General features: G+C 42.5%; 1 protein-coding gene across 2 annotated transcripts in view; it reads right to left on the bottom strand.

Moving 5' to 3' along the window:
* The window catches only part of LOC132871474 (butyrophilin subfamily 1 member A1-like), a 68,070-nt gene that overhangs the window by 10,862 nt on the left and 31,617 nt on the right, over window positions 1-25,591 (bottom strand). For both annotated transcript variants that reach the window (XM_060905691.1, XM_060905780.1), the window contains 6 exons: window positions 24,336-24,686; window positions 11,460-11,738; window positions 11,103-11,204; window positions 8,732-8,758; window positions 3,205-3,237; window positions 1,990-2,022 (listed from right to left, as the gene is read on the bottom strand). In XM_060905691.1, the coding sequence (XP_060761674.1) occupies window positions 1,990-2,022; window positions 3,205-3,237; window positions 8,732-8,758; window positions 11,103-11,204; window positions 11,460-11,738; window positions 24,336-24,686 (825 nt within the window). The remainder of the gene's footprint in view (window positions 1-1,989; window positions 2,023-3,204; window positions 3,238-8,731; window positions 8,759-11,102; window positions 11,205-11,459; window positions 11,739-24,335; window positions 24,687-25,591) is intronic.

The following is a 25,591-nucleotide window of genomic DNA, read 5'->3' as shown; positions in this document are numbered from 1 at the left end:
GCTATCTCTGATTGCTTTGTTTTCTTTGTAATGTCTCAAACAGGTTTAATGAGAAATCATATATGACTGTTAAAATTAAACCATTTATGAGTTTTTTTCCCCCATTTTATTTAATTAAGCAGTACATAGGAACTAATAGCAGGGAATGAAAAAATATTGTACTACGTGTCCCAAACAATTAGTCTGAGGAATCATTTGAGCCAATTGTTTGGATTTACCACTTCATACCTAGTTTGCATAAAGTTGAGAAAATTTCAACTCGCATGTTGTTTGTTGCGTTGTCACTGTCGCTGAAATCACAGCTCTGTGTCACGTGTATATATAGAACATGAACGGCTGCCTGTTGTTTTGTTGCTCGTGAGTGTGAACATATCTTTTAGAGTTGAGCCGGATACTCAGCTGAAACGAGTATCCGGTACGGATAAAGCACTTTTGCTGAGTATGATTATTATACGAGTAATACGAGTCAATATCTGTGCTCGGACTGAATGAAAATCCTCACACAGCATCACAGGGCCCCTTCCCTACACACACCGCTCTGCTCACTCACACAGAGAACAGCTCTCTGTCTCTCCCTCAGTCACTCAGGTTCGCAGGGCTTTTCCGTTAACGTTTCGGGTTTCTTCAGCTTCAAGTTTGTTTTTATTTCAGTTTGTACTTACTTATAACCAGTAGAGTTCTGGTAAACGTGGGTTTGTTCAGACGTGGTGCTTGGTAGAAAGTGACTCGCGTTGCGTCTCTGCCTGTCGGAGAGTTTTTTTTATCTTTTTTTAACCGTCGGTTAAAAACAGTTTTTTTTACTTCACGCATTGAGTGTCTGACACTTTCTTGCTGTAATTCATGTAAAAATAAAGGTAGTAGTGGTATAAGTATTACAAAATAAGCTACACACACACACACACACACACACTCTCTCTCTCTCTCTCTCTCTCTCTTTGCCGGTTGTCTGAGTTTTTTTTTTTAAACCGTCAGTTGGCTCTAACCAGTTTTATTTTACTTCATGCACTGAGTGTCTGACACTTTCTAGGTAGTGGTATAAATAATATTACAAATTAAGGAGCTACACACACACACACACACACACACACACACACACACACACACACACCTGGTGTGGAAATAAAAAAAAAATAAAAAAGAACCAAAAAAAAAAATCACACAGATCATAAAAAAATTAAAAGTTAAAAAAAGAAAGTTATGTTGAGTATGATAACTCTTGTTCATTACATTTCATTTCATAATTGCAACCGCATGTGTTGTATTCATTGTTGCAAAACTTGTTCTGTAAATAGTTCATTTGCTATTGTGATCAAAACCATTGATCTGAAGCTCAATACTGATACTGTCTTGTAAATAGTTTTATAATCAGCAATAAATATAACAATTTCTGATCAACCCATATCAATTGCATGCTTAAAATAACATACTGGTTAAAGCCCCGCCCGTTTCAAGACAACCAGACCCACTTCTGGGTTAAATCCCGCCCACTCCGAGTACGGATACGGATACAGATAATTCATATGGTTAACAGATACAGATAATGCTGTACTCGCTCATCCCTAATATCTTTACAGCTGACTGAGGCAAATCTAGCAGAGCAGAAATTTCACAAACTGGCTTGTGGTAAAAGCGGCATCCTCTGACAGAGCCGTGTTTAAAGTCACTGAGCTCTTTAGTCCGACCCATTCTACTGCCAGTGTTTGTCTGTGGAGATTGTACAGCTTGAGTTTATTCACCTGTTAGTAATGAGTGCGGCTGAAACAGCTGAATTAGGAGGGGTGTCCACATACTTTTGGCCATGTAGTGTACAGCAGAGCTAATGTTGTATGTCAAAATGATCATTCATATCAGTAATTTGTGTATTTACTGAAATTCCTTTCAGCCCCCCCCACACACCCCATTTCTTTTTATGTGTAGACCTTTTAGAGTGCTTTATTATCTGACATTTGATTATTCACTATAATTTTAAAGCACAAAATTTATTCTCACCTGCGAATTCCTTCTCCTTTTGAAGCTCTGAGGCTGAAACAGATAAAATAGTTTTGAGTATTCTGTGTAAATTATTTATAAATAAAATTATAAATAGATGAAGCAGTGATAAAGTAAATGAACAACCCATCAGATTGCAGTTATGACATGTAAGTGTCCTCTGATGTTATGTATATGTGAAATGATGAAGCACACTTCACACAGTGGAACATGATGTTACAGGTCAGTTATGACTCTGATAGAAAACAAGTCATTTACTGTATTGTGAGTGATGTATTTGTGTCTCTGCTCTTCTTACAGAACCCTCTGCTACACACATACACACACACACACCTGGTGTGGAAATAAAAAAAATAAAAAAGAACCAAAAAAAAAAAATCACACTGATCATAAAAAAAATTAAAAGTTAAAAAAAGAAAGTTATGTTGAGTATGAAAACTCTTGTTCATTACATTTCATTTCATAATTGCAACCGCATGTGTTGTATTCATTGTTGCAAAACTTGTTCTGTAAATAGTTCGTTTGCTATCGTGATCAAAACCATTGATCTGAAGCTCAATACTGATGCTGTCCTGTAAATAGTTTTCTAATCAGCAATAAATATAACAATTTCTGATCAACCCATATCAATTGCATGCTTAAAATATCATACTGGTTAAAGCCCCGCCCGTTTCAAGACAACCAGACCCACTTCTGGGTTAAATCCCGCCCACTCCGAGTACAGATACGGATACAGATAATTCATATGGTTAACAGATACAGATAATGCTGTACTCGCTCATCCCTAATATCTTTACAGCTGACTGAGGCAACTCTAGCAGAGCAGAAATTTCACAAACTGGCTTGTGGTAAAAGCAGCATCCTCTGACAGAGCCGTGTTTAAAGTCACTGAGCTCTTAGTCCGACCCATTCTACTGCCAGTGTTTGTCTGTGGAGATTGTACAGCTTGAGTTTATTCACCTGTTAGTAATGAGTGCGGCTGAAACAGCTGAATTAGGAGGGGTGTACACATACTTTTGGCCATGTAGTGTACAGCAGAGCTAATGTTAGATGTCAAAATGATCATTCATATCAGTAATTTGTGTATTTACTGAAATTCCTTTCAGCCCCCCCCCCACACACACCATTTCTTTTTATGTGTAGACCTTTTAGAGTGCTTTATTATCTGACATTTGATTATTCACTATAATTTTAAAGCACAAAATGTATTCTCACCTGCGACTTCCTTCTCCTTTTGAAGCTCTGAGGCTGAAACAGATAAAATAGTTTTGAGTATTCTGTGTAAATTATTTATAAATAAAATTATAAATAGATGAAGCAGTGATAAAGTAAATAAACAACACATCAGATTGCGGTTATGAAATGTAAGTGTCCTCTGATGTTCTATATTTGTTAAATGATGAAGCACACTTCACACAGTGGAACATGATGTTACAGGTCAGTTATGACTCCGATAGAAAACAAGTCATTTAATGTATTGTGAGTGATGTGTTTGTGTCTCTGCTCTTCTTACAGAACCCTCGATGGAGTGAAATCAGAGTCAGTAGAAACTCAACCTGAATTTGTAATGCTTGAAAAGAAATGTGTAAATTGATTGATTGATTGATTGATTGATTGATTGATTGATTACTTTATTCTGAACAATAAAGAAGATATAAAAATAAAAATTTAAATAAAAATGCAAAAATCAAAACATCGTCATAAACAAACAGAATAGCGTAGCCACAAGGCAATAACATAATGTTCAGAAAGGATTAGGAAGAAGTAATAACTTATCCAATCCTAACCCTCTATACCACCGCTAATCAAATGTCACTTTCCACCATAATAAACTATATCTACAAAAGAAAACAAAAGCAATAAACAAAAAAGAAAACATACCAACATACCAAAACATACCGCCATGGTATAATATCGACCAAATCAAATCATATATACAGATACTTATGTTATGCATATATACACACATACAATACATATATACAGTACATACATATACACATACCTATAGCTATACACTAAATACAAGAAGACCAGTCACAGACTTGCTCTCAATTTCATCATCACCTATATAGTCTGCCTGTCCTCATTCTCATATATTTTTAGAAACATGTTTTTATATAATTTTTTAAACAGTTTTATGTTGGTGCTATTTTTGATTTCATTTTCCAGACCATTCCACAATTTCAACCCACAGACTGTTATGCACATACTTTTCATAGTTGTTCGAACATTTACTCTCTTAAAATTAATTTCCCCTCTCAGGTTATACCCACCCTGCCTTTCCATAAACGTATTTTGTACCTCACCCGGAAGAAGGTTATGTCTTGCTTTATACATAATTTGTGCAGTCTTGTGTTTAACTAGATCCGTGAATTTCAGAGTGTGTGCTTTTACGAATAATGCGTTTGTATGCTCAAGATATCCCGTATTATTGACAATTCTTATTGCTCTTTTTTGTAATGTGCATAACGGCTGCAGGTTAGATTTGTAGGTATTACCCCATATCTCCACACAGTAGCTCAGATATGGAAGTATGAGTGCATTATACAGAGTATGTAGTGATTTATAGTCCAGAATGTGTCTTGATTTCCCCAAAATTGCAGTAATCTTTGCTATTTTTGCTTTAACATGATTAATATGCGGTTTCCAGCAGACTTTATGATCAACAATCACACCCAGAAATTTTATTTCATAAACTCTTTCTATGGTTATGTTGTCAATTTTCAATTCAACTTGAGGATTCGACTTATATTTTCCAAATAACATAATCTTTGTTTTACTCAAATTCAATGACAATTTGTTTACATTAAACCACCTTTTTAATTTATTCATTTCGGTTGTGATTGTTTCCATAAGCTGCTGTGCATTGTCCCTGGCGCAAAAGATTTTTGTATCATCGGCAAATAAAATGCATTTCATTTCATTTCAAATGTGATGATTGAAAACTGAGAGTGGGAATCTTAAGATATTTGAATATATTTGTCCTAAATTAAACGATCTGAAATTCAGATACTGAAAATTTAGGTTACGAAATTCAGGGTTTCAGAAATTCTGGTTTCAAGAATTCAGGTCGTAATAAAATGATATAGTATAATATCGGGTTCTGCTGACTCTGATTTCACTCCATAAACCTCCTTCCTGTTTACTTCCTGTTGTCCAAATCTGGATACATGACCTGAGCTGCCCATAATCTGGTAGCATTCATTTCAGTAAACATGAGAAGGAGCTGTAATTTCTGCCCTCTGCCCCGATCTGCACCTTCTCATGAACCTTCACCATGTTAAACTGTGTCTCTAAGTCAGAGGCCCAAACAGTGTAACAACCTCCCAGTTATCTTTGTGATTATGTGATCAGGATAATGTGGTCTGTTCAAGGTTCTGACTACAAAGTTGAATTCTGGGTAAAATGTTTTATTTCTGTTGCTGTTGGAGTTTGGAGATGTTTTGCTGCTGCACACGCCGTGTATCCTGTATGTAAATGTTTTGCCGAGATAAAAAGTGTCCTGCATTTTACAATTCCAGAGACTGCCAATGCAAGTGAGTAACAATATCATGTGACTACTGTGGGGTGTGTCTGACCTACTTTTAACCAAAACAAGTCAGTGTGGGCAAACATGGCGGACTCGACGCTCCCTCCAGCTAAAAGCCAGCGGAAAAGAAAAAGAAAATCTGCCTAGTGAGTGCAACTGCAAGATAGAGCAAGATTAGATGATGTCATTTTTCTGGACAGATAACTAAATTATTCTAGCTAGCGCTTAGCAATCTTAGCCTTAGAATGAGTGGGCTCGACTCCATGATAGCGAGTATGGAGTTACACACCTAATGTTTTGGTCTTCCAGAGAAAGAAATGATAAAAACAGTCACAGAGAAAAGATAGATTCCTCTTTTGTTTCACAGATCTATAGGTTGCTTGCATCCACCTCATTAGATATGCAAGACATGAAGCGGTGGTCAGCGAAGCTCACTGTTTACAAAGAGTTACTATCACTGGGGCACCTTGCAAGTCATTAAAATGCCCGACACTTGCATTGTTTTGGGCTGATCGAATTGAACAATCCATACGACTGATAAATTTCTTCTGGGTTCCCTGTGAAGTGATAAAAAAGGGTGAAAGAGCAAAGGATTTTACCAAAAGACGATGAGAGAGGCAGGTCTTTAATGTTTTGTTGCAATCAATGGGAACAGAGTTGAAGAACGCTCCAGTTTGCAGTGATCACTTTGTGAAAGGTTGGTAAATTCCTTTGATTTATTTTGTTCGGATTCACAAATGACTTTTCTCACCATTATCTGTTATTTCTTGGTGTTCTGAAGTTGAGGAGATGCTTCAGTCCTCAGGTGTGTTTTTGGTGACTGTTTGATCGTGGTCTCCATATTGTAAACTAATACATATGTTTCCACTTTATTTATCAAGATGTCCTCACAATCTTGATAATGCAGATTATCTAAATAAATGCAGCATTTATTTATTCTCACTGCACTTTCTCTCATCTCATCTCATTATCTCTAGCCGCTTTATCCTGTTCTACAGGGTCACAGGCAAGCTGGAGCCTATCCCAGCTGACTACGGGCAAAAGACGGGGTACACCCTGGACAAGTCGCCAGGTCATCGCAGGGCTGACACATAGACACAGACAACCATTCACACTCACATTCACACCTACGGTCAATTTAGAGTCACCAGTTAACCTAACCTGCATGTCTTTGGACTGTGGGGGAAACCGGAGCACCCGGAGGAAACCCACACGGACATGGGGAGAACATGCAAACTCCGCACAGAAAGGCCCTCGCCGGCCACGGGGCTCGAACCCAGACCTTCTTGCTGTGAGGCGACAGCGCTAACCACTACATCACCGTGCCACCCTGCACTTTCTCTGTTTTAATAAAAAAAATTATTGTTTGCTGGAAGAGAAGAGCAGGGAGGATTGAGAATCAAGTGGCTGTGGTTTGTTTACACCCCATACTAAAAGTTGTAGCGTCCTAGCAACCACTGCAAAGACAGGTACAAAAAGCCACACAATTCTTCCTTACCCAGGCATAAACAATACAGGATTTATACTGTAGTGTCCTGATCCCCAGATCCTTAACCCAACAACATATAAAAAGTTGTTCTCTTCCATGCTCTTCCAGGTTTTCATCTGTGTCCATGTAGAATGACATCTGCAGCACCAGGGTGTTTGAGATGTTGGGGAACTCAATGGATGGATAATTTTCCAACTCAGAGGAAAAATCCTTCTTTACTAGCAAGTTAGGATCTATCCCATTGCAAACAGCAACTTTCTGAAGGTATCTTGACCGTGTATTGGCCTCTAAACTGCAAAAATAATCAGAGACGGTTTCACTAGCTCTTTACAAAATGGCAGCCAAATTGGTTTTTCTGACCACCACTTCATTCACCAGAAGTAAACTCACAAGCAAAAGTCACGTGACTGACATTCGTGAATAGCTTCTATTCAACCACAAATTACATCCCTGTGACTCAAAACTCTCTGAGGTCGATGCAGACTAAGGCTCCATTTACATTAGACCGTATCTGTCTCGTTTTCTTCGCGGATGCACTGTCTGTTTACATTAAACCCCCTAGAAAAGCCAGGAAACGGGAATCCGCCAGAGTCCACATATTCAATCCAGATCGTGTCAGCTCCGGTGCTGTGTAAACATTCAGAATACATGAATATGCTGTGCTGAGCTTTAGCTGGTGTCTCATTGGACAACGTCACTGTGACATCCACCTTCCTGATTCGCTGGCGTTGGTCATGTGAGGCGACTGCTGAAAAACGGCGCAGACTTCCGCCTTGTATCACCTTTCATTAAAGAGTATAAAAGTATGAAAATACTGCAAATACTGATGCAAATACTGCCCATTGTGTAGTTATGATTGTCTTTAGGCTTGCCATCCTTCCACTTGCAAGTAGTAAGTGATATGCGCTGGGATCACACACACAGCGGCTCAGTCCCGAATCGTGGCTTGTGCACTTCACTCGCGCGCTGTGTGAGCTGCGCAGGGCCGGAGTGTGCACCCTCCAGAGGGCACTCGCTGTTCAGGGCGGAGTGATTTGGAGCGCAGGATGCCTGCGGAGCCGAGCGTATCCGTGCATTAGGCTTGCCATCCTTCTACTTGAAAGTGGTGAGCCTTGCGCGGCTTGCCATCCTTCTACTTGCAAGTGGTGAGCCTTGCGCATGCCCTAAATGCACTGGGATCATGTTACGCGCCATCTGAAATGCACTGGGATCATGTTACGCGCCGTCTGAAATGCACTGGGATCATGTTACGCGCTGTCTAAAGTCATGTGATTAGCGTATCCGCGTATTGGCGTTGCTGTGTGCACGGCTAACGGTTTTAGTGTAAATGTGAATCGTTTTAAGAACGTTAATCTGATGATCCGCTGATTCGACGTAATGTAAACGTAGCCTCAGTGTTTTCTGTGTGATCTTGGTGTCATGCAGTTCCATCGTTATGCTAATTAAACAGCTCCTCACATTCAGCTGTTTCCGTGGGGCCATACTGTTTACCTCAAGAAGTAGGAAAACAGTTCCAAAATGGAGAAAAGTGACTCTTAGCACATCAAAATGATCACATCTCATCCATGTGATATTGTTCTTGCAAGACACAGGAAAATGCCATGCACGATAACAAAAAAAAAAAAACTGAAAATTTCAGATGACTTTGCAGTCAGCACCTTCAAGTTTCCTTCAATTAATTAATCAGTATGATTTTGAAAGGACAAAAAGCTCATTCTTACCTGCTTTTTGCTTGTGCTTCTGAAGCTCTGCGGAGAAAACAGGTCCATTATTTTAACAAACAAACAAACAAACAAACAAACATTCGTCAATTAATTCCAGAGTAAGTAATATCATATACCGTGAATGATCTGAAGCCCTGCTGAAATTCTCTGTGAATTCAGTTGTGGATTTACTGATAAATCATCTGTTCTACTGTTTTGTGTTTATCCGTCAGTTTATTGTTTTTTGAAGATCATATTCTCTTTAAATTCTGTTTTTTGGATTTCTCTGTCTGCAGCTCTTTAATAAGTCTGCAGTACTGCGTCTATAATGCACTCAGCCACAGAAGCACTACTGTGACTGCTGTGCTGAGAAACTTCAGAGCTGCCCACTGTGGCAGTGGCACGGCGATGTGGAGGATCAGCAGCAGTAGCATGCAGTGCTGACAGACACAACAACATGCTCTCGACTCACAGTTCTTCCAGCTCCTGATTGCTGCTCCCCAGTGTTGAATTATCACTTTCAGAGTTTATTTGTGACCAATTGGACATATATAAACACTCTGGGTGTTAATTCAACACTGGGAATTTTGCTGAATGTAGGCTGAAGTTCACGAGTCCACTCATATATTAGCTCATGGACAAACAGTGTGTATCATGGACAAACACACACACACTTTATTGAGGTTCCTGGCCTGCCTATATAGAAACTTGAGTTTGGCTTACGTATAATATTTTCAGCTATATGGTTACCACTAAGAGACTAGTCAAAATCAATGCTTGAGTATTTAGCACAGGATTTACTGGTAATTTTTTGACCATTACATGTGATATCCAGAGATTCGTTACTATTAAGTCTATGTTTGGAGCCAAAAAGTACTGTATGGATTCTGTCTTGCCAAGGTGCAGAGACAACTTGTTGAGCCTGTGATCTGTGAGATAATTAATAAGTTGTACAGATACAGCTTTTTCCAAAACTTTACTTACAATACTGAGGATTGAGACCGGACGATAGTTGCTAGCTTCAGTTTTGCTATGTTTCTTACAGATAGGGGAAATTTTAGCAGACTTAAAGTCAGAAGGGATCTTACCAGTAGAAAGGGACAGATTTAGACAATGAGTGAGTGGAGAGATTATGAACTCAACTCCATCTTTTAAAAGATGTGTGGGAATCTGATCCAGTCCAGTAGCCTTATTCGGATTTAGATTGAGGAGAGTCTTTTGGATGAATTCCTTAGAGATTGGTTCAAATGAGAACTCATCTCATCATCTCTAGCCACTTTATCCTTCTACAGGGTCACAGGCAAGCTGGAGCTTATCCCAGCTGACTACAGGCGAAAGGCGGGGTACACCCTGGACAAGTCGCCAGGTCATCACAGGGCTGACACATAGACACAGACAACCATTCACACTCTCGGTCAATTTAGAGTCACCAGTTAACCTAACCTGCATGTCTTCGGACTGTGGGGGAAACCGGAGCACACCCACATGGGCACGGGGAGAACATGCAAACTCCGCACAGAAAGGCCCTCGCCGGCCACGGGGTTCGAACCCAGGACCTTCTTGCTGTGAGGCGACAGCCCTAACCACTACACCACCGTGCCGCCCCAAATGAGAACTGAGAACCAGAAAGACACACCTGTTCATAGCACTTATACACATGATTAGGGCCATATTTTCCACATCCGGATAGTAACTGCAGTTGCAGAGATGATGCAATGGTTGAAAAGAAGTTATTGAATTTCTCTGCTACCTTGGTCTTTTCAAAACAGATCTGGACATCAATGTTTAAACCAATAATCTAAGGGTTTGACTTTACCTTAGAAGTGCCAAGGTTTTTTTAAATTCACCAAAGTTCAGTAAAAGTTAAACAACACTGATGACATTTAAATTAAGAGCTTTTGTTTTAACTTTAAACTTTAAGGTATAACTACATAACTTTTTCAAGTGAAATGTGCTGTAAACCTCCTTGTCCTTTTACTTTTCACTTTTTCAGAAAGGGCTTGTGGTAATTGAAGTGAACAGATAAAGAAATAGAGGTGAGTGTTTGAGACAGGACTGAATTAAATCATCCTCTTCACAGAGAGCACGGCCAACTGGACTCCTGTGGACTGCTGACTAAAGCACAGGTTCTTTACCCTGGTCCTGGAGAACCCACTGTCCGACACATATTAGTGTTTTCTGTGCTTTAACACACCTGATCCAGACAATCAGCTCATTAACAGCCCTTCCTGAGTTAAAGTGAGTGTGTTAGAGCAGGAAAAGCACTGAAATGTGTAGGACAGGGGCTTCTCCAGGACCAGGGCTGGGAATCTGTGGACTAAAGTGATGGGATAAACTGCAATATAATTGAAGCTGGAGACATTACAATGGAAAATGATTGAAATATTACCTTTCTTGTAACAGATAACTGCAGTTACTATTGATCCAACAGCAATAAGACATGCTGAACCTGAAACACCGACAACCCACCTCCAAGCATCAAAGACTTTACCTAAAATGAGAGCAAGATTAGTGTTAGAGATATTTTTAAGAGACTGTGCAAGAATTTATGAAGAATTTGATAACTACTAAACACACACTTACTGACAGAATTGTAGCAAAATAACCAATAGATATACAGGAATAAAAATAATGCAAAAATCATGTGTTCATCATGCTCATGCTTCATCTTTAATCACCTCATCTGTGATGACTACAGTAGAATCTTACAGTATAAATATAAGAGCTTTTAATCATAGACACTTACGATTAATGATGACCTCTGTCTCCATCATGTGATGTTCTTGTAGAAGTCTGCAATAATATCTGTTGGAGTCGCTATAATCATAAACAGTGGTGCGGCTTTTCACATTGAAGCCCTCAGTGTCTCTGTGTATCTGTGTATCTTCAGCAGGCAGAGTGGCTCCTTCTCTGTCCAGCCACACAACCACAGGTTCAGGTTTCCAGCCTCTGGACTCACACACTAGATTAATCCCTCCTGAGTGATCATAACTCTCCATCATGATCACTGGGTGGCTTCCCTGAGCTACAGGCAATAAACAAAGTATTGCTTGAAATATATTGATTATTTTATACTCATTTTCAGTTTAAAGACTGTTCTTAACATGGTCAAAGAGAATACTATGAAATGTGACACTAAACGTAAAACTTTACTAATTTCACGAATTTTCTCATCAAAATTACCAACTTGTGTACTAGATCTCATACCTACATGTTTTTCAAACCAATAATACCAGGAGCAATCAAAACTCTTCTAAAAATAATCTGTTCTTCCTTCAGCACTGGCTACCCTTAGCAAAAAGAAGTTTATTCAAGTGTACTATGAGTATACTTATTTTTTACTAAAACTGAGGAAATATACTTGAAATTGACTTTTTATAAACTATATTTTATATACTTAAGAATAGTATGGACCCTTTTCACGTGACGTCACGACAAACGCGGCCGCCATTTTGGACATGTACTACCAGTAGTTTACCACAGCCAACACTGAGGAACGGCAGCAAAGAAAGTGTTTATTTTCAGCAAGACTTCCATCATGCCACTATGTTGTTGTGCACCTGGATGTAGTAACCATCAACAAACAAGGCAAGGGTTATCATTTTATCGGATCCCGGTAGATGCTGACCGACGGAGAAGATGGATAGCGGCATACCAACGCCTGTGTAGTGACCACTTTGTTGGAGGTAAGACGAATAAAATTAGCCAGAAAAGGCATTACATTGCTGTTAACATTCCATTCTAGTTTACTGTAATTATGATCTGGCAGCTATTTACACCGGATCCAGTGTAAATAGCTGCCGGAGCCAACGTCCGAGGTTCCGGAGCGTGCTCGCTCGCGGCCCGGCCGGAGCCAGCGCGCTCGCTCGCGGCCAGGCCGGAGCCAGCGCGCTCGCTCGCAGGTCGGCCGGAGCCAGCGCGCTCGCTCGCGGGTCGGCCAGAGCCCGGCCGGAGCCAGCACGCTCGCTCGCGGCCCAGCTGGAGCCAGCTTGCTCGCTCGCTCGCGGCCCGGCCGGAGCCAGCGCGCTCCGGAACCTCAGACGTTGGCTCCGGCAGCTATTTACACTGTATCCGGTGTAAATAGCTGCCAGATCATAATTACAGTAAACTAGTAAATACAGTTTTCTGCATCTCGCTCCTTTTTCTTTTATGTTTGTCGCCTTCCTCGCATTCAAACCGATTTGAACCGATTTGAACCGACACTACATGTCCAAAATGGCGGTCGCGTTTACGAAGGTCACATGACTGAAAAGGGTCTATAGTGAAGTATACTTGGCTTATAATGAAAAGTATAAACAAAAGTCTAAGACTAAGTACATTAATACTAAGACTTACACTTATACTTTAATACTAAAACTACATGTCCAAAATGGCGGTCGCGTTTACGAAGGTCACGTGACTGAAAAGGGTCTATAGTGAAGTATACTTGGCTTATAATGAAAAGTATAAACAAAAGTCTAAGACTAAGTACATTAATACTAAGACTTACACTTATACTTTAATACTAAAACTTATACTTTAGTGTACTTTTTACGTTTTTCTGCCACAAAGTACTAATACTTAGTATATCTTGCTCCATAATAAGGTCAAGTCATTGACTCATGCTTAACATTTAATTTATATATTAATATAATATAATGCTGGAGTTTAAAACTTTACAGTATATAGTATGTGTGCTCAATTGCATTATCTTTATGTACCTTAAAATCATACACAAAAACAGAAAAACTTTTGACTTGATTTTATTGATCAATTTCTCCAGTAAGGAAGGACTTGATTTCATAGGTCTTTGTTTTGAAATGTTTGAAAATATATCAAACTTGTTTTCAACATTCTGTCTTGTGATTTTGTAAATGCATCACACTCTTGTATACATACAGTATGAGTAAACTTTAAGAATACTTTAAGGCAGGGGTCTTCAATCCTATCCACAAAGGGCCAGTGTGGCTGCAGGCTTTCATTCCAACCAAGCAGGAGCTACACCTGATTTCACTTGTTTAATCATTTCACCCTCGTCTCCAATCAACAATCAAGTGAGCCTCCAATTTGGCTGTAATGAAAGCCTGCAGCCACACTGGCCCTTTGTGGATAGGATTGAAGACCCCTGCTTTAAGGAGTATATTTCCAGTATATAAATAGTAAGCTACAAGTAATATGCCAAGCAAACTTAAAGTATAACAAGTAAACTAGTGAAATAACCAACGTTTATAACAGTATACTTAAAGTATACAATAATAAACTGTTAGGACTGGGACTGTTTTGGCCTCTTGAGGCCGCTGTTATTTCCTTTTCTTGTCGTGTTTGTTTTGGCCTCTAGAGGCCGCCACTGTTTCTGTGTTTTATGTTTGTTGTTTTCCATGTGTCTTGTGCCCCGCCTAGTCCTCATTAGTGTCACCTGTGTCCTATTTTAGTTTGTGTATTTATACCCCTGAGTTCAGTCCTCTTGTCACGGAGTCTTTGTGCTGTTATGTTTAGCTCCAGTTACCTCTGTTCCGATTTCCTCGTCTATGTCCTTGTGTTCTTTGTATTTTTGCTTTCTTATGGACTTTGTGGATTTTGTTTTTGACTTTTGGATCTTCTGAGCTTTTGGATTTTTACCCCTTCTTTTCTGGTTATTGGCTTTTGTATTGACTTTGAACTTTTGGATTTTTTATTTTTTCCCTTATATCTTCTGAGCGTTTTGGATTATACTTTTTGGATTTTTTGCGTGTAAATATTGTAAATAAACCTTTTGATACTTTTTCTACTTCTGCCTCACACCTCTGCATTTGAGTCATCCCCCTGGTGGCCTAGTGGGGGTTTGCTGGATTATCACACCAGCGAGCCAGGTTTGAATCCCAGCAAAACCCTAACAGAAAGACTCTGTCATGACCAACTCAGCAGAGGCTGCTTCAACTGTCTACCCGGCCAACCTTCAGGGAATTATGGCAGCTTTGACACGCTTCAGAGCGACCATGGACACTCATGGACGAACGCTCACAAGCCAACGTGAGGCCCTTGCTCACCACGAGGTACTGCTTCAGCAAATTGGGAAAACCCTGGCACAGCTGACACCTCTGCCTGCATCTCCTCATCCTGATCCAGCTCTTGTTCCTGCTCCAGTGCCTCCCGCCACACTGTCTCCTTCACCTCGCTAACCCAGCCTTCCTGCACCACAGAGGTATGATGGCAAGCACGGTGAGTGCCGGGAGTTCCTTACCCAGTGCCAACTCACCTTTGAGCTCCAGCCTACCACCTACACTACGGATCGCCGCGAGGTCACCTTTGTGATAACCTTGTTAGCTGGTAAGGCACGAGCTTCGGCAACAGCTATCTGGCAGAGACGGGGACCCGAGTGCTCTGATTTTGAACTATTTACTGAAGAGATGCTTCGGGTCTTCGACCAGGCGCACATCAGTACCAACACAGCCAGAAAGCTCATGTCCATCTGGCAAGGAGGAAGCGTCGCAGACTACGCCATATCGTTCAGGATGCTCGCAGCAGTCAGCGGATGGAATGAGGCTGCCCTGGTTTCAGCCTTTCACCATGGTTTGTCTGACCCCATCAAGGATGGCCTGGCCTCTATTGGAGGCCCAAGTGACCTCGAAACTCTGATCTCACATGCTATTCATCTGGACAACAGGATTAGAGAACGCCGCCAAGTCCTGAGCCTCCCCGGCCTCACTGCCTCAACATGGAGCCCATCTACCTCCTCCAGTGACTGTCCAGAGCCCATGCAAGTTGGCCGTACTCGTCTCTCCATAGCCGAGAGGGAGCGCAGAAGGAGGGACAAGTGCTGCATCTACTGTGGCAAGCCTGGTCACTTCCGAGCATCATGTCCCGAGCTCTTGGGAAAAGGACCACCCCGTCCAGCCGAGGGAGGGTTGTGACGGGGCCTACCCTCTCTCCCGGACTCCCTGGCCAAGGAATCTATATCCCGGTCTCCATCTCCTGGGGTGAGTCCGTCCACTCTTGTCAAGCCTTGTTAGACTCAGGGGCGGCTGGAAACTTTATGGATATCCACTTCGCCCAAAGCATCAATGTCCCGACTGCGCCCCTTGAAGTTCCACTGTCTGTGTCTGCCCTCGATGGCCAAGCGTTAGGTGATGGAAGAGTCACCCAAGTTACTTCTCCAGTCTTCCTCCAGTCTCAAGGTCACAAGGAAGAAATATCCTTGCACCTGATTCCTTCACCTGAGTTCCCAGTTATTCTAGGTCTTCCTTGACTTACCCACCACAACCCTCGTATAGACTGGGTCACTAGCCAGGTTGTGGAATGGGGCCCTGCGTGCCATGCCTCTTGTCTGCTCTCTAGCTCTCCTGTGTCTCCTGCTGAGCCCCCTGATCTCACCGAGCTATCTCAAGTTCCCACAGAGTACTGGGATTTGAAGGAGGTATTCGGCAAGAGCAGGGCCGCCGTTCTTCCTCCGCACCAGGCCTACGACTGTGCCATCGACTTGCTCCCTGGGACTACCCCTCCTCGTGGCAGACTGTTTTCCCTCTCTCAGCCAGAACGCAAGGCCATGGAGGAATACCTCAAAGACGCCCTGGTCTCTGGGTTCATTCGACCCTCCATCTCACCTGCTGGTGCTGGCTTCTTCTTTGTTGGCAAGAAGGATGGGGGGGCTCCGACCATGTATTGACTACAGGGGCCTGAACAAGATCACTGTGCACAACCGATATCCCCTTCCGCTGATGTCCACAGCATTCGACCTGCTCCAAGGTGCCACCGTCTTCACCAAGTTGGACCTACAGAACGCATACCACCTCATCCGTATCCGACAGGGAGATGAGTGGAAGACTGCCTTTAACACCCCGTCTGGGCACTACGAATACCAGGTGATGGCCTTCGGACTCACCAACGCACCAGCTGTTTTTCAGGCCCTAATCAACGACGTCTTGAGGGACATTGATTAACCTGTACGTTTTTGTCTACCTCGACGACATCCTTATCTTTTCCAAGACCGTGCAGGAGCACCGCCACCATGTCCGCCAGGTTCTCCAGAGGCTGCTACAGAACAATCTGTTCGCCAAGGCCCAGAAATGCGAATTTCATGTTCCTGAGGTCTCCTTTCTGGGTTTTATTGTACGGACAGGCCAACTCCAAATGGGCCAAGACCCTGGCCGTCCAGGACTGGCCCACTCCCAAGTCCGTCAAAGAGGTTCAGCGGTTCTTAGGATTTGCTAACTTCTACCGCAAGTTTATCAGGAACTTTAGTTCTGTAGCAGCATCCATGTCGGACCTCACCAAAGGGACAAGTGGATCTTATGTCTGGTCTCCTCAGGCGGAAAAGGCATTCAAAGACCTCAAGGACCGCTTCTGCATGGCACCCATTCTGGTCCTCCAGGACACCTCCCAACCATTCATCGTGGAGGTGGATGCCTCGGACAGTGGTGTCGGCGCGGTGCTCTCTCAATGTTCGGAAGGAAAGCTGCACCCCTGCGCTTACTTCTCCCACCGCCTGAGTCCTGCGGAGTCCCGGTACGATGTGGGGGATCGAGAACTGCTAGCGGTCAAACTGGCCCTTGAGGAGTGGAGGCACTGGCTGGAGGGAGCGCAACATCCATTCCTGGTTTGGACTGACCACAAGAACCTGGAGTACCTCCAGCAAGCCGAGACTGAACCCACGACAGGCTAGGTGGGCCCTGTTTTTCAGTCGGTTTGACTTCACCCTCTCATACAGCCCCAGCTCCAAGAACACCAAACCTGATGCACTGTCCAGGCTGTTCTCTGCCACTAACAGGGAGAGTGAAGTCGGGCCTATTATCCCTGTGTCCCGGATTGTGGCCCCTGTCCGCTGGGGTATTGAGGAGGCCGTCTGACGAGCCCAACGCCAGGACCCTGGTCCTGGGACGGGGTCACCGGGCCTCTTGTACGTCCCACATCAAGCCTGGGCCAAGGTTCTTCAGGGGGGTCACTCTTCCCCTCTCACCACCCTCCCGGGAGCTCGGAGGACCCTGGACTTCCTGAAAAGATGCTTCTGGTGGCCTAACATGGAGAAGGAAGTAAGGTCATTTGTCCTGTCCTGTGAGGTCTGCACCAGAACCAAGAACCCGCGACAGTGTCCCCAGGGTCTCCTGCATCCTCTGACCATTCCCCGGCATCCCTGGTCCCACGTGGCAGTCGACTTCATCACGGGTCTCCCTGAGTCTCAAGGTAACACTGTCATTTTGGTTATAGTTGATAGATTCTCGAAGGCCTGCCGCTTCATACCACTGTGCAAACTCCCTTCTGCTCTTGAAACAGCCAAACTTATTTTTAATCATGTCTTCCGAGTCTTTGGTCTTCCACAGGACATCGTCTCAGACCGAGGGCCCCAGTTCTCCTCCCGAGTGTGGCACGGGTTCTGCAAGGTCATCGGAGCCACTGCCAGCCTCTCCTCTGGGTTTCACCCACAGTCCAATGGCCAGACAGAGAGGCTCAACCAGGACCTGGAAACCACCCTGCGAGGCCTGGCTATGGATAACCTGACATCGTGGAGCACCTGCCTGCCATGGGCAGAGTATGCCCACAACACCCTGCAGTCATCGGCCACCAAGCTGTCGCCATTCCAGTGCCAATTCGGGTTCCAGCCACCTCTGTTCCCGGACCAGGAGGAGGACGCGGGGGTGCCCTCGGTCAACCAATATGTGAGACGGTGTCGCAAGACCTGGAGCAAGGTCAGGAAGACCCTCATCCAGACCTCCAGAACCAACCAGACTCAGGCCAACCGCCATAGAAGACCTGCCCATGCTTTCCGCCCTGGGCAGCGGGTTTGGCTGTCCACTAAGGACCTTCTGCTGCGGGTGGAGAACCGTAAGCTTGCTCCTCGCTACATTGGCCCCTTCAAGGTGGTGCGCAGGGTGAACCCTGTCGCCTACCGGCTCCAGTTGCCCCGGACTCTGAGGATCAACCCCACATTCCATGTTTCCCTGTTGCGGCCCGTACTGACGTCCACGTATGCCCCTGCCCCTAGGAACCTCCCACCCCCCCGCATCTTCCAGGGTCAGACTGTGTTCACCGTGCATCGCCTGCTTGACTCCCGCCGGGTCCACGGCGGGCTTCAATATCTAGTCGACTGGGAGGGCTATGGTCCTGAGGAGCACTGCTGGGTTCCCGCTCAGGATGTCTTAGATAAAGAACTGTGTCAGGACTTCCATTCGGCCCATCCGGATTGCCCTGGGAACGTCAGGAGACGCTCCTGGGGGGGGGGGGGGGGGGTCCTGTTAGGACTGGGACTGTTTTGGCCTCTAGAGGCCGCTGTTATTTCCTTTTCTTGTCATGTTTGTTTTGGCCTCTAGAGGCCGCCACTGTTTCTGTGTTTTATGTTTGTTGTTTTCCATGTGTCTTGTGCCCCGCCTAGTCCTCATTAGTGTCACCTGTGTCCTATTTTAGTTTGTGTATTTATACCCCTGAGTTCAGTCCTCTTGTCACGGAGTCTTTGTGCTGTTATGTTTAGCTCCAGTTACCTCTGTTCCGATTTCCTCGTCTATGTCCTTGTGTTCTTTGTATTTTTGCTTTCTTTTGGACTTTGTGGATTTTGTTTTTGACTTTTGGATCTTCTGAGCTTTTGGATTTTTACCCCTTCTTTTCTGGTTATTGGCTTTTGTATTGACTTTGAACTTTTGGATTTTTTCCCTTATATCTTCTGAGCGTTTTGGATTATACTTTTTGGATTTTTTGTGTGTAAATATTGTAAATAAACCTTTTTGATACTTTTTCTACTTCTGCCTCATGCCTCTGCATTTGAGTCATCTCCCTGGTGGCCTAGTGGGGGTTTGCTGGATTATCACACCAGCAAATGCGGTTCGAATCCCAGCAAAACCCTAACATAAACTAAAAATAAGGACTTGAAGTATATAACTAAGGGGCGTCGTGGCTCAGTTGACTAAGGCGCCATACCATAAATCTGGGGATGTGGGTTCAATTCCAATCTCTTACTCCAGCTCATTTCCTGTCTCTACACTGTTCTATCCAATAAAGGTGAAAAAAGCCCAAAAAAATCTTTAAAAAAGAAGTATATAACTAGTACAATGGCAGTATATTGATAATTGTACTTGTGGTATACTTTAAGCATACGAGAGGGATATACCAAGTACATTGATAGTATATAGATGAGTGTACTTGTTGTATACTTCAAAGTGTACTTTTGCAAACTTAAAATGAACTTTAAAGTATACTTTTATAAACTTGAGATGTTCCAATTTAGTCCGAAAAAGTATTAAATTTGTATACTTTCTAGTACGCTAAAAGTACATGGTCTGTAGTATACTTGCTATACTTATACTGAAGCATACTTAATAAAATGAACTTTAAGTATACTACTTTTTGCTAAGGGTATGTACTTAAATCCTTTCAACTAGCAGTTATCAAACCCCTAATTTAAAACCCTGACTCAACCCCTGTCTGCTGTTCAACTATATCAAACCTCTCAGTTATCTCCAAGATCCTAGAAAAGGCTGTGACACAGCAGTTATGCTCACACCTATATTGGAATAAAATTCATGAAATGTATCAGTCAGGAGTAATGAGGCACTGGTTAAAGTGGTAACTGACCTCCTACTGGGCTCTGACTCAGGACTGTCTCTCCTTGGTTGTGTTGCTTGACCTTAGTGCAGCTTTTGACCCCACTGATCATACCATTCTCCTTGATAGACTCGAAAATGTTGTTCAGGAAATGGCCCTCTCCTGGCTCATGTCCTATTTGACTGATTGTTATCAGTTTGTAGATGTAAATTGAAACTTCTCTACACATACTAAGGCAGGGGTGCCAGGGTGAAATTGGTAAGGGGCCAGATTTTTTTCAAGTGGGACCTTGGGGGCCGAATTACACTTTTGGCCTGAAAAGACCAGACACTAACTCAACAAAAGGACATTATTTTATATGATTTTTGAAGGCCTATACGCCCAAAAGGAATTGTAAAGCTATAGCCTCAAAATGAGGTGCACAATAACATGGCAGACAAAAGCAATTTACCCTCTGAAAATGTAACAGTCTAAGCATGCAAGTAGCCTACATTTATTTAAAAAAATGCTACAGAAATGGACTAAGACACAAATAACACAAGTGTAAACTGTAAATGACTTAGATCAGATTTATTGATCTTGCACATCAAAAACATGTCAATGCATAGGCCTAATTAGGCCAATTAAAACGATTGGCAAGTAGGCCTAAACGAGTCAAAAGAAAGAAGAAGTGCCAGGGTAAATAATTCCACCAATAGGTCAAGTGACTAAATATCCAGTAGCATTAGTTTAAAAGAGCCAAATATGACTGAACATACCAATAAAAACAAACTACAGATGGCACATTAGCTTTGCTGGTCAAGTCCCACATATATTTCCACACACCCATCCTGTTTATTCCCCCTCAAGCACACAGCACAAGGTTACATGGGGGAGAAATACCAGCTACATTTTACATGTGGAAGCCAGAAGTCTTTTACTTTTTACCAGCTTGTCGACATTGGGGGACAGACTCAGGGCAGTTGCTATTTTCATGACATCGTTGAGATGTCCATGGGTCAGATGACTATGCAGTTTCGATTTATTAATATTCATTACTGAAAATGCCTGTTCACATAAATATGTTGTCCCGAACATACAGAGTATTTTACCGGCAAAGGCCGTGATAATTGGGTACTCTGGTGGCAATGACTGATAGAAAGATTGGATTCCAACAGATGTGTATTTATCCTTGACGAATGCACCCTCCGAAAATGGCTTGGACACTTTTGCGATCTTCCACGCGATGATGTAGCTCGCCTTCACTGCCCCTAACATGAAATAAAATGTACAACAAAGATATTGAGACACCCCTCTTTGAAAACAGCCGCATTTAACATTAAAGGAGAACTGAAGATGATGTATGATATTAAAACGAACCTTCATGTGTCTCTCGAGACTTTGAGAAAGCTGCTTGCTGTTTTTGAAGGTTTGAGGCAAGCTCATTTAGCTTTTCAGTCCTGCGTTGCCCGGTGAATTGGCTGTATTTGTCGGCATGGGTCTCGTAATGTCTTTTGACATTGTATTCCTTCGGTACAGCCACTTGTTGCGAACAAATCAGACAAACAGGTTTTCCCCCTACTTCCCAGAAAAAGTATTTCTCTCTCCATTTTTCCTGAAAGATATGACCCTCAGAATCAACTTTTCTCTTTTTAGACAACATCTTGTGAACGAGCAACAACTAGCCGACTCTACATTAAATCCGGGTCATTGCACCTGCCCGTGCTGCAGCAAGCAGAGAGCAGCTAAAAATGAACCGATGGATTACACGAAAATGGAATCAAATTGAAACATTAGATTTAAAATCATTACGAAAAAAAACACACAAAACATTCGATTTTTATTAATTTATTATTTAAAAAAAAAAGTCTCATGAACCACCGGGCCGGATGTGATGACCAATCGGGCCGTATCCGGCCCGCAGGCTGTTACCATGGCACCCCAGTAAGGTAAAATGTGATCTTCCACAAGGTTCTGTTTTCGGCCCAGGCTTTTATTATGAAATTATTCATAAACATGGTATTAGTTTCCACTGTAATGCTGATGACACACAGGAAACTACACATGGGAAACTAATACCAAGTTTAACCAAACCCAGATGAGAGACCCCAGCTTAATAAGGTTGAGGAATATGTAAAGGACATTAGACACTGGATGCTTATTAACTTCCCCATACTTAAATCTGACAAGATAGAAGTCATTGTACTAGAACCACATGCAGCTAGAAGTAAGCTTTCTGATTACATCATAACTCTGGATGGCCATTCTGTTTCATCATGTGCAGCAGTAAAAGACCTTGTTGTGATTATTGACTCCAGACTTTCATTTGAAGCTCATGTAGATAATATTACGAGGATCACCTTCTTTCATCTCAGAAATATTTCTAAGATAATAAATACAATGTCCCTACATGATGCAGAAACACTAGTTCATGCTTTTGTTACCTTTAGATTGGATTATAGTAAAGCCTTACTGTCTGGATGTTCCAGTAGGTGGATAAACAAGGTCCAATTAGTACAGAATGCAGCAGTGAGAGTCTTTACGAGAATTAGAAGAAATGACCAAATCACCCCTGTCTTATCCACACTGCATTGTCTCACAATCAAATTTCTCAGTGATTATCAAATACTACTCTTGACCTACAAAGAACTAAACAGTCGTGCACCACAGTACCTGAGCTACTTCTGGACTTTTATGTTCTGCCATAACTACTTCGGTCAAAAGGTGCAGGATATTTGTTGCTGCCTCAAATCATGAAGGCTTCAGCAGGGGGAAGAGCCTCTTTATACAAAATCCCCACATTTATGGAAAAGCCTTCCAATGAGTGTTCAGGACCCAGACATAGTCTCTGTTTTGAAGTCTATGCTAAAAACATTTGTTTAGTCAAGTGTTTTATTACTAGATATTTATTAGATAAAGGAGCAGATCTGGTGGGTTCATGGGCATAGAGTGTTTTGGTAAACTGGGATGGGATTTGGGGAAACTTTGGCTGCTGTCAAACTTGCACATCCTGATGAGGTGCTGCCTGTTTAGACAGTGAAGGAGCTTCCTGGCATGTAAATTGAACAATTAAGATTTTACAGGAGGCTCAAGCATCTGGACATTTTCTTGGACTTAAATGATCAGTCTTTGAGTGCTCAGAGCTTCATGCAATTCACTGCTTTTCCTGTTCTGTAGATGCACCTTCCACAATCTGAGTCACAATCTGGGTCTAATAAAACCTCTGAGTATGAAATCAGTCAAAAGAATTCTGAGAGAGATTACATTTTGGTTCATTTCTTTAAAAGAAGTGATTAAGATTCTTAATTCCTGATTGTGCTCAAATTCATGAGAGTTCAAGAAAAGTTCCAATGAGTTAGAAGTTGATAAAACAGCTGTAGTCAGACACAAAACATGTATTTTTAGGAAAGGTTTCAAACAGTCTAAATGATCATGAGATAATTAACTGAAAATTGTCAAATTTTTGTGATGGAACTGATTTCTTCATCTTAAAAACAGAGAAGATGCAACACAGAGCTGGAGTGATGATTTCGACACATCAGGAGAGAATAAATAGAGAGCATTGTGTCCAGCACGATCATCTGCAAGGACTTGAAGAGGGAAAGGAACAATACTGTCATCACTAAGAAAGCAAAGCAGAGGATGTACTTTCTCCCCCAGCTGAGGAAACAGGAATATTGAGAAAGTCGTCATAGGATACTCTTTGATATTGAGATGTACCTCAGTGTATTCTCCGTCAATATTCCTTCTTCCTGTGGCCTCGTTGCTTTACTGTTTGCAAGGCCTGGGACCAAATGACGTGTGTGATGCATTTCCCTCCAGTTACAAAGACAGACAGTGTGTTCGGAGAATCAGAGATGATCCTTACTGATAGCACATCCCTACTATTTCTGGGAGAAGTTAATGTTGTTGTATTTTCGATTTGCTGTTGGGTGTTATTGTTGTGATTTGCCCTTCAGGGCCACTGTGGTAAATGTGCACTGTAGGATCTCTATAAATTAACAACAAATTCTTTGTACATTCAGGTTTGGCCCTGTCCTGCATGTTTTAGTGTTTCCCCTTCAGCTAATTAACAGCCCTTCCTGAGTTAAATCAGGTGAGTTAGAACAGCAAAAACACATTTCACTGCATAAAGCTTCAGTGCAGAAATGGATCTTACCCTCGACAGTGATGTGAACAGTGATGTCATCAAACCAGAATTTGTCCTGAATGAAACACTTATATTCTCCTTCATCAGAGACTCGGAGAGCTGAGAGTTTGAGTGAAGCGTTGCCTTTCTGTAGCTCCTCTTTAAATAGTGATGTTCTTCCTCTGTAGGGCTGAGCCTGCTCTTCATTTCTGTCTTCATGATCCTGATAGAGATGCACTAATGAAGCCACTTCCTTGATTCTCATCCATTCCACTGTCATGTCCACAGCGCTGGTGCTGGGTTTGAGAAAACAGGGCAGAACTGGATCTTCACCAGCTACAGCAACAAGAGGAGCTTCTGGACCAACCACCTGGAATCTCTCTGTGTTTAAAAAAACAAACAAACAAAAACACACAGTATATCAGTATCTCTCTATCTATCTCTCTCTCCCTCTCTCTCTCTCTCTCTAATTTAATTAATTAGACATGAGTGATTTACTGGGAAATAAATTTACTGCCACTTGTATTTTTCATATGAACTTTGTTTGAGACCTGAGTAACATATTTTCCATATCCTTACTTGTAAGGATATCAATGAATTGTTTTGATTCACTTGGGTAGTTTTTATTTAGGAATGTGTCTATATAATAATAAAAAGAAAATTACACCTTGGTTTGAAGATATGAAGATTTTCTTCTTGGGGGCACGGTGGTGTAGTGGTTAGCACTGTCGCCTCACACAAGAAGGTTCTGAGTTTGAGCCCAGTGGCCAACGGGGGCCTTTCTGTGTGGAGTTTGCATGTTCTCCCCGTGTCCGCGTGGGTTTCCTCCGGGTGCTCCGGTTTCCCTCACAGTCTAAAGGCATGCAGGTTAGGCTAATTGGTGGCTCTAAATTGACCGTAAGTGTGAATATGAGTGTGAATGGTTGTGTGTCTCTTTGTGTCAGCCCTGTGATGATATGGTGACTTGTCCAGGGTGTACCCCGCCTCTCGCCCATAGTCAGCTGGGATCGGCTCCAGCTTCCCCGCGACCCTGCACAGGATAAGCAGTTGCAGATAACAGATGAATAGATTTTCTTCTCGTGTTGGAAAAACTCATATTTTTCATCTGAAACATATCCTGGACCTCTCATCTCATCTCATTATCTCTAGCCGCTTTATCCTGTTCTACAGGGTCGCAGGCAAGCTGGAGCCTATCCCAGCTGACTACGGGTGAAAGGCGGGGTACACCCTGGACAAGTCGCCAGGTCATCACAGGGCTGACACATAGACACAGACAACCATTCACA

Source organism: Neoarius graeffei, chromosome 1 (assembly GCF_027579695.1).
Source record: "Neoarius graeffei isolate fNeoGra1 chromosome 1, fNeoGra1.pri, whole genome shotgun sequence".
Classification (NCBI taxonomy): domain Eukaryota; kingdom Metazoa; phylum Chordata; class Actinopteri; order Siluriformes; family Ariidae; genus Neoarius; species Neoarius graeffei.
Note: the sequence above shows the minus strand (reverse complement) of the source record. Positions and strands in the feature narration are given on the sequence as shown.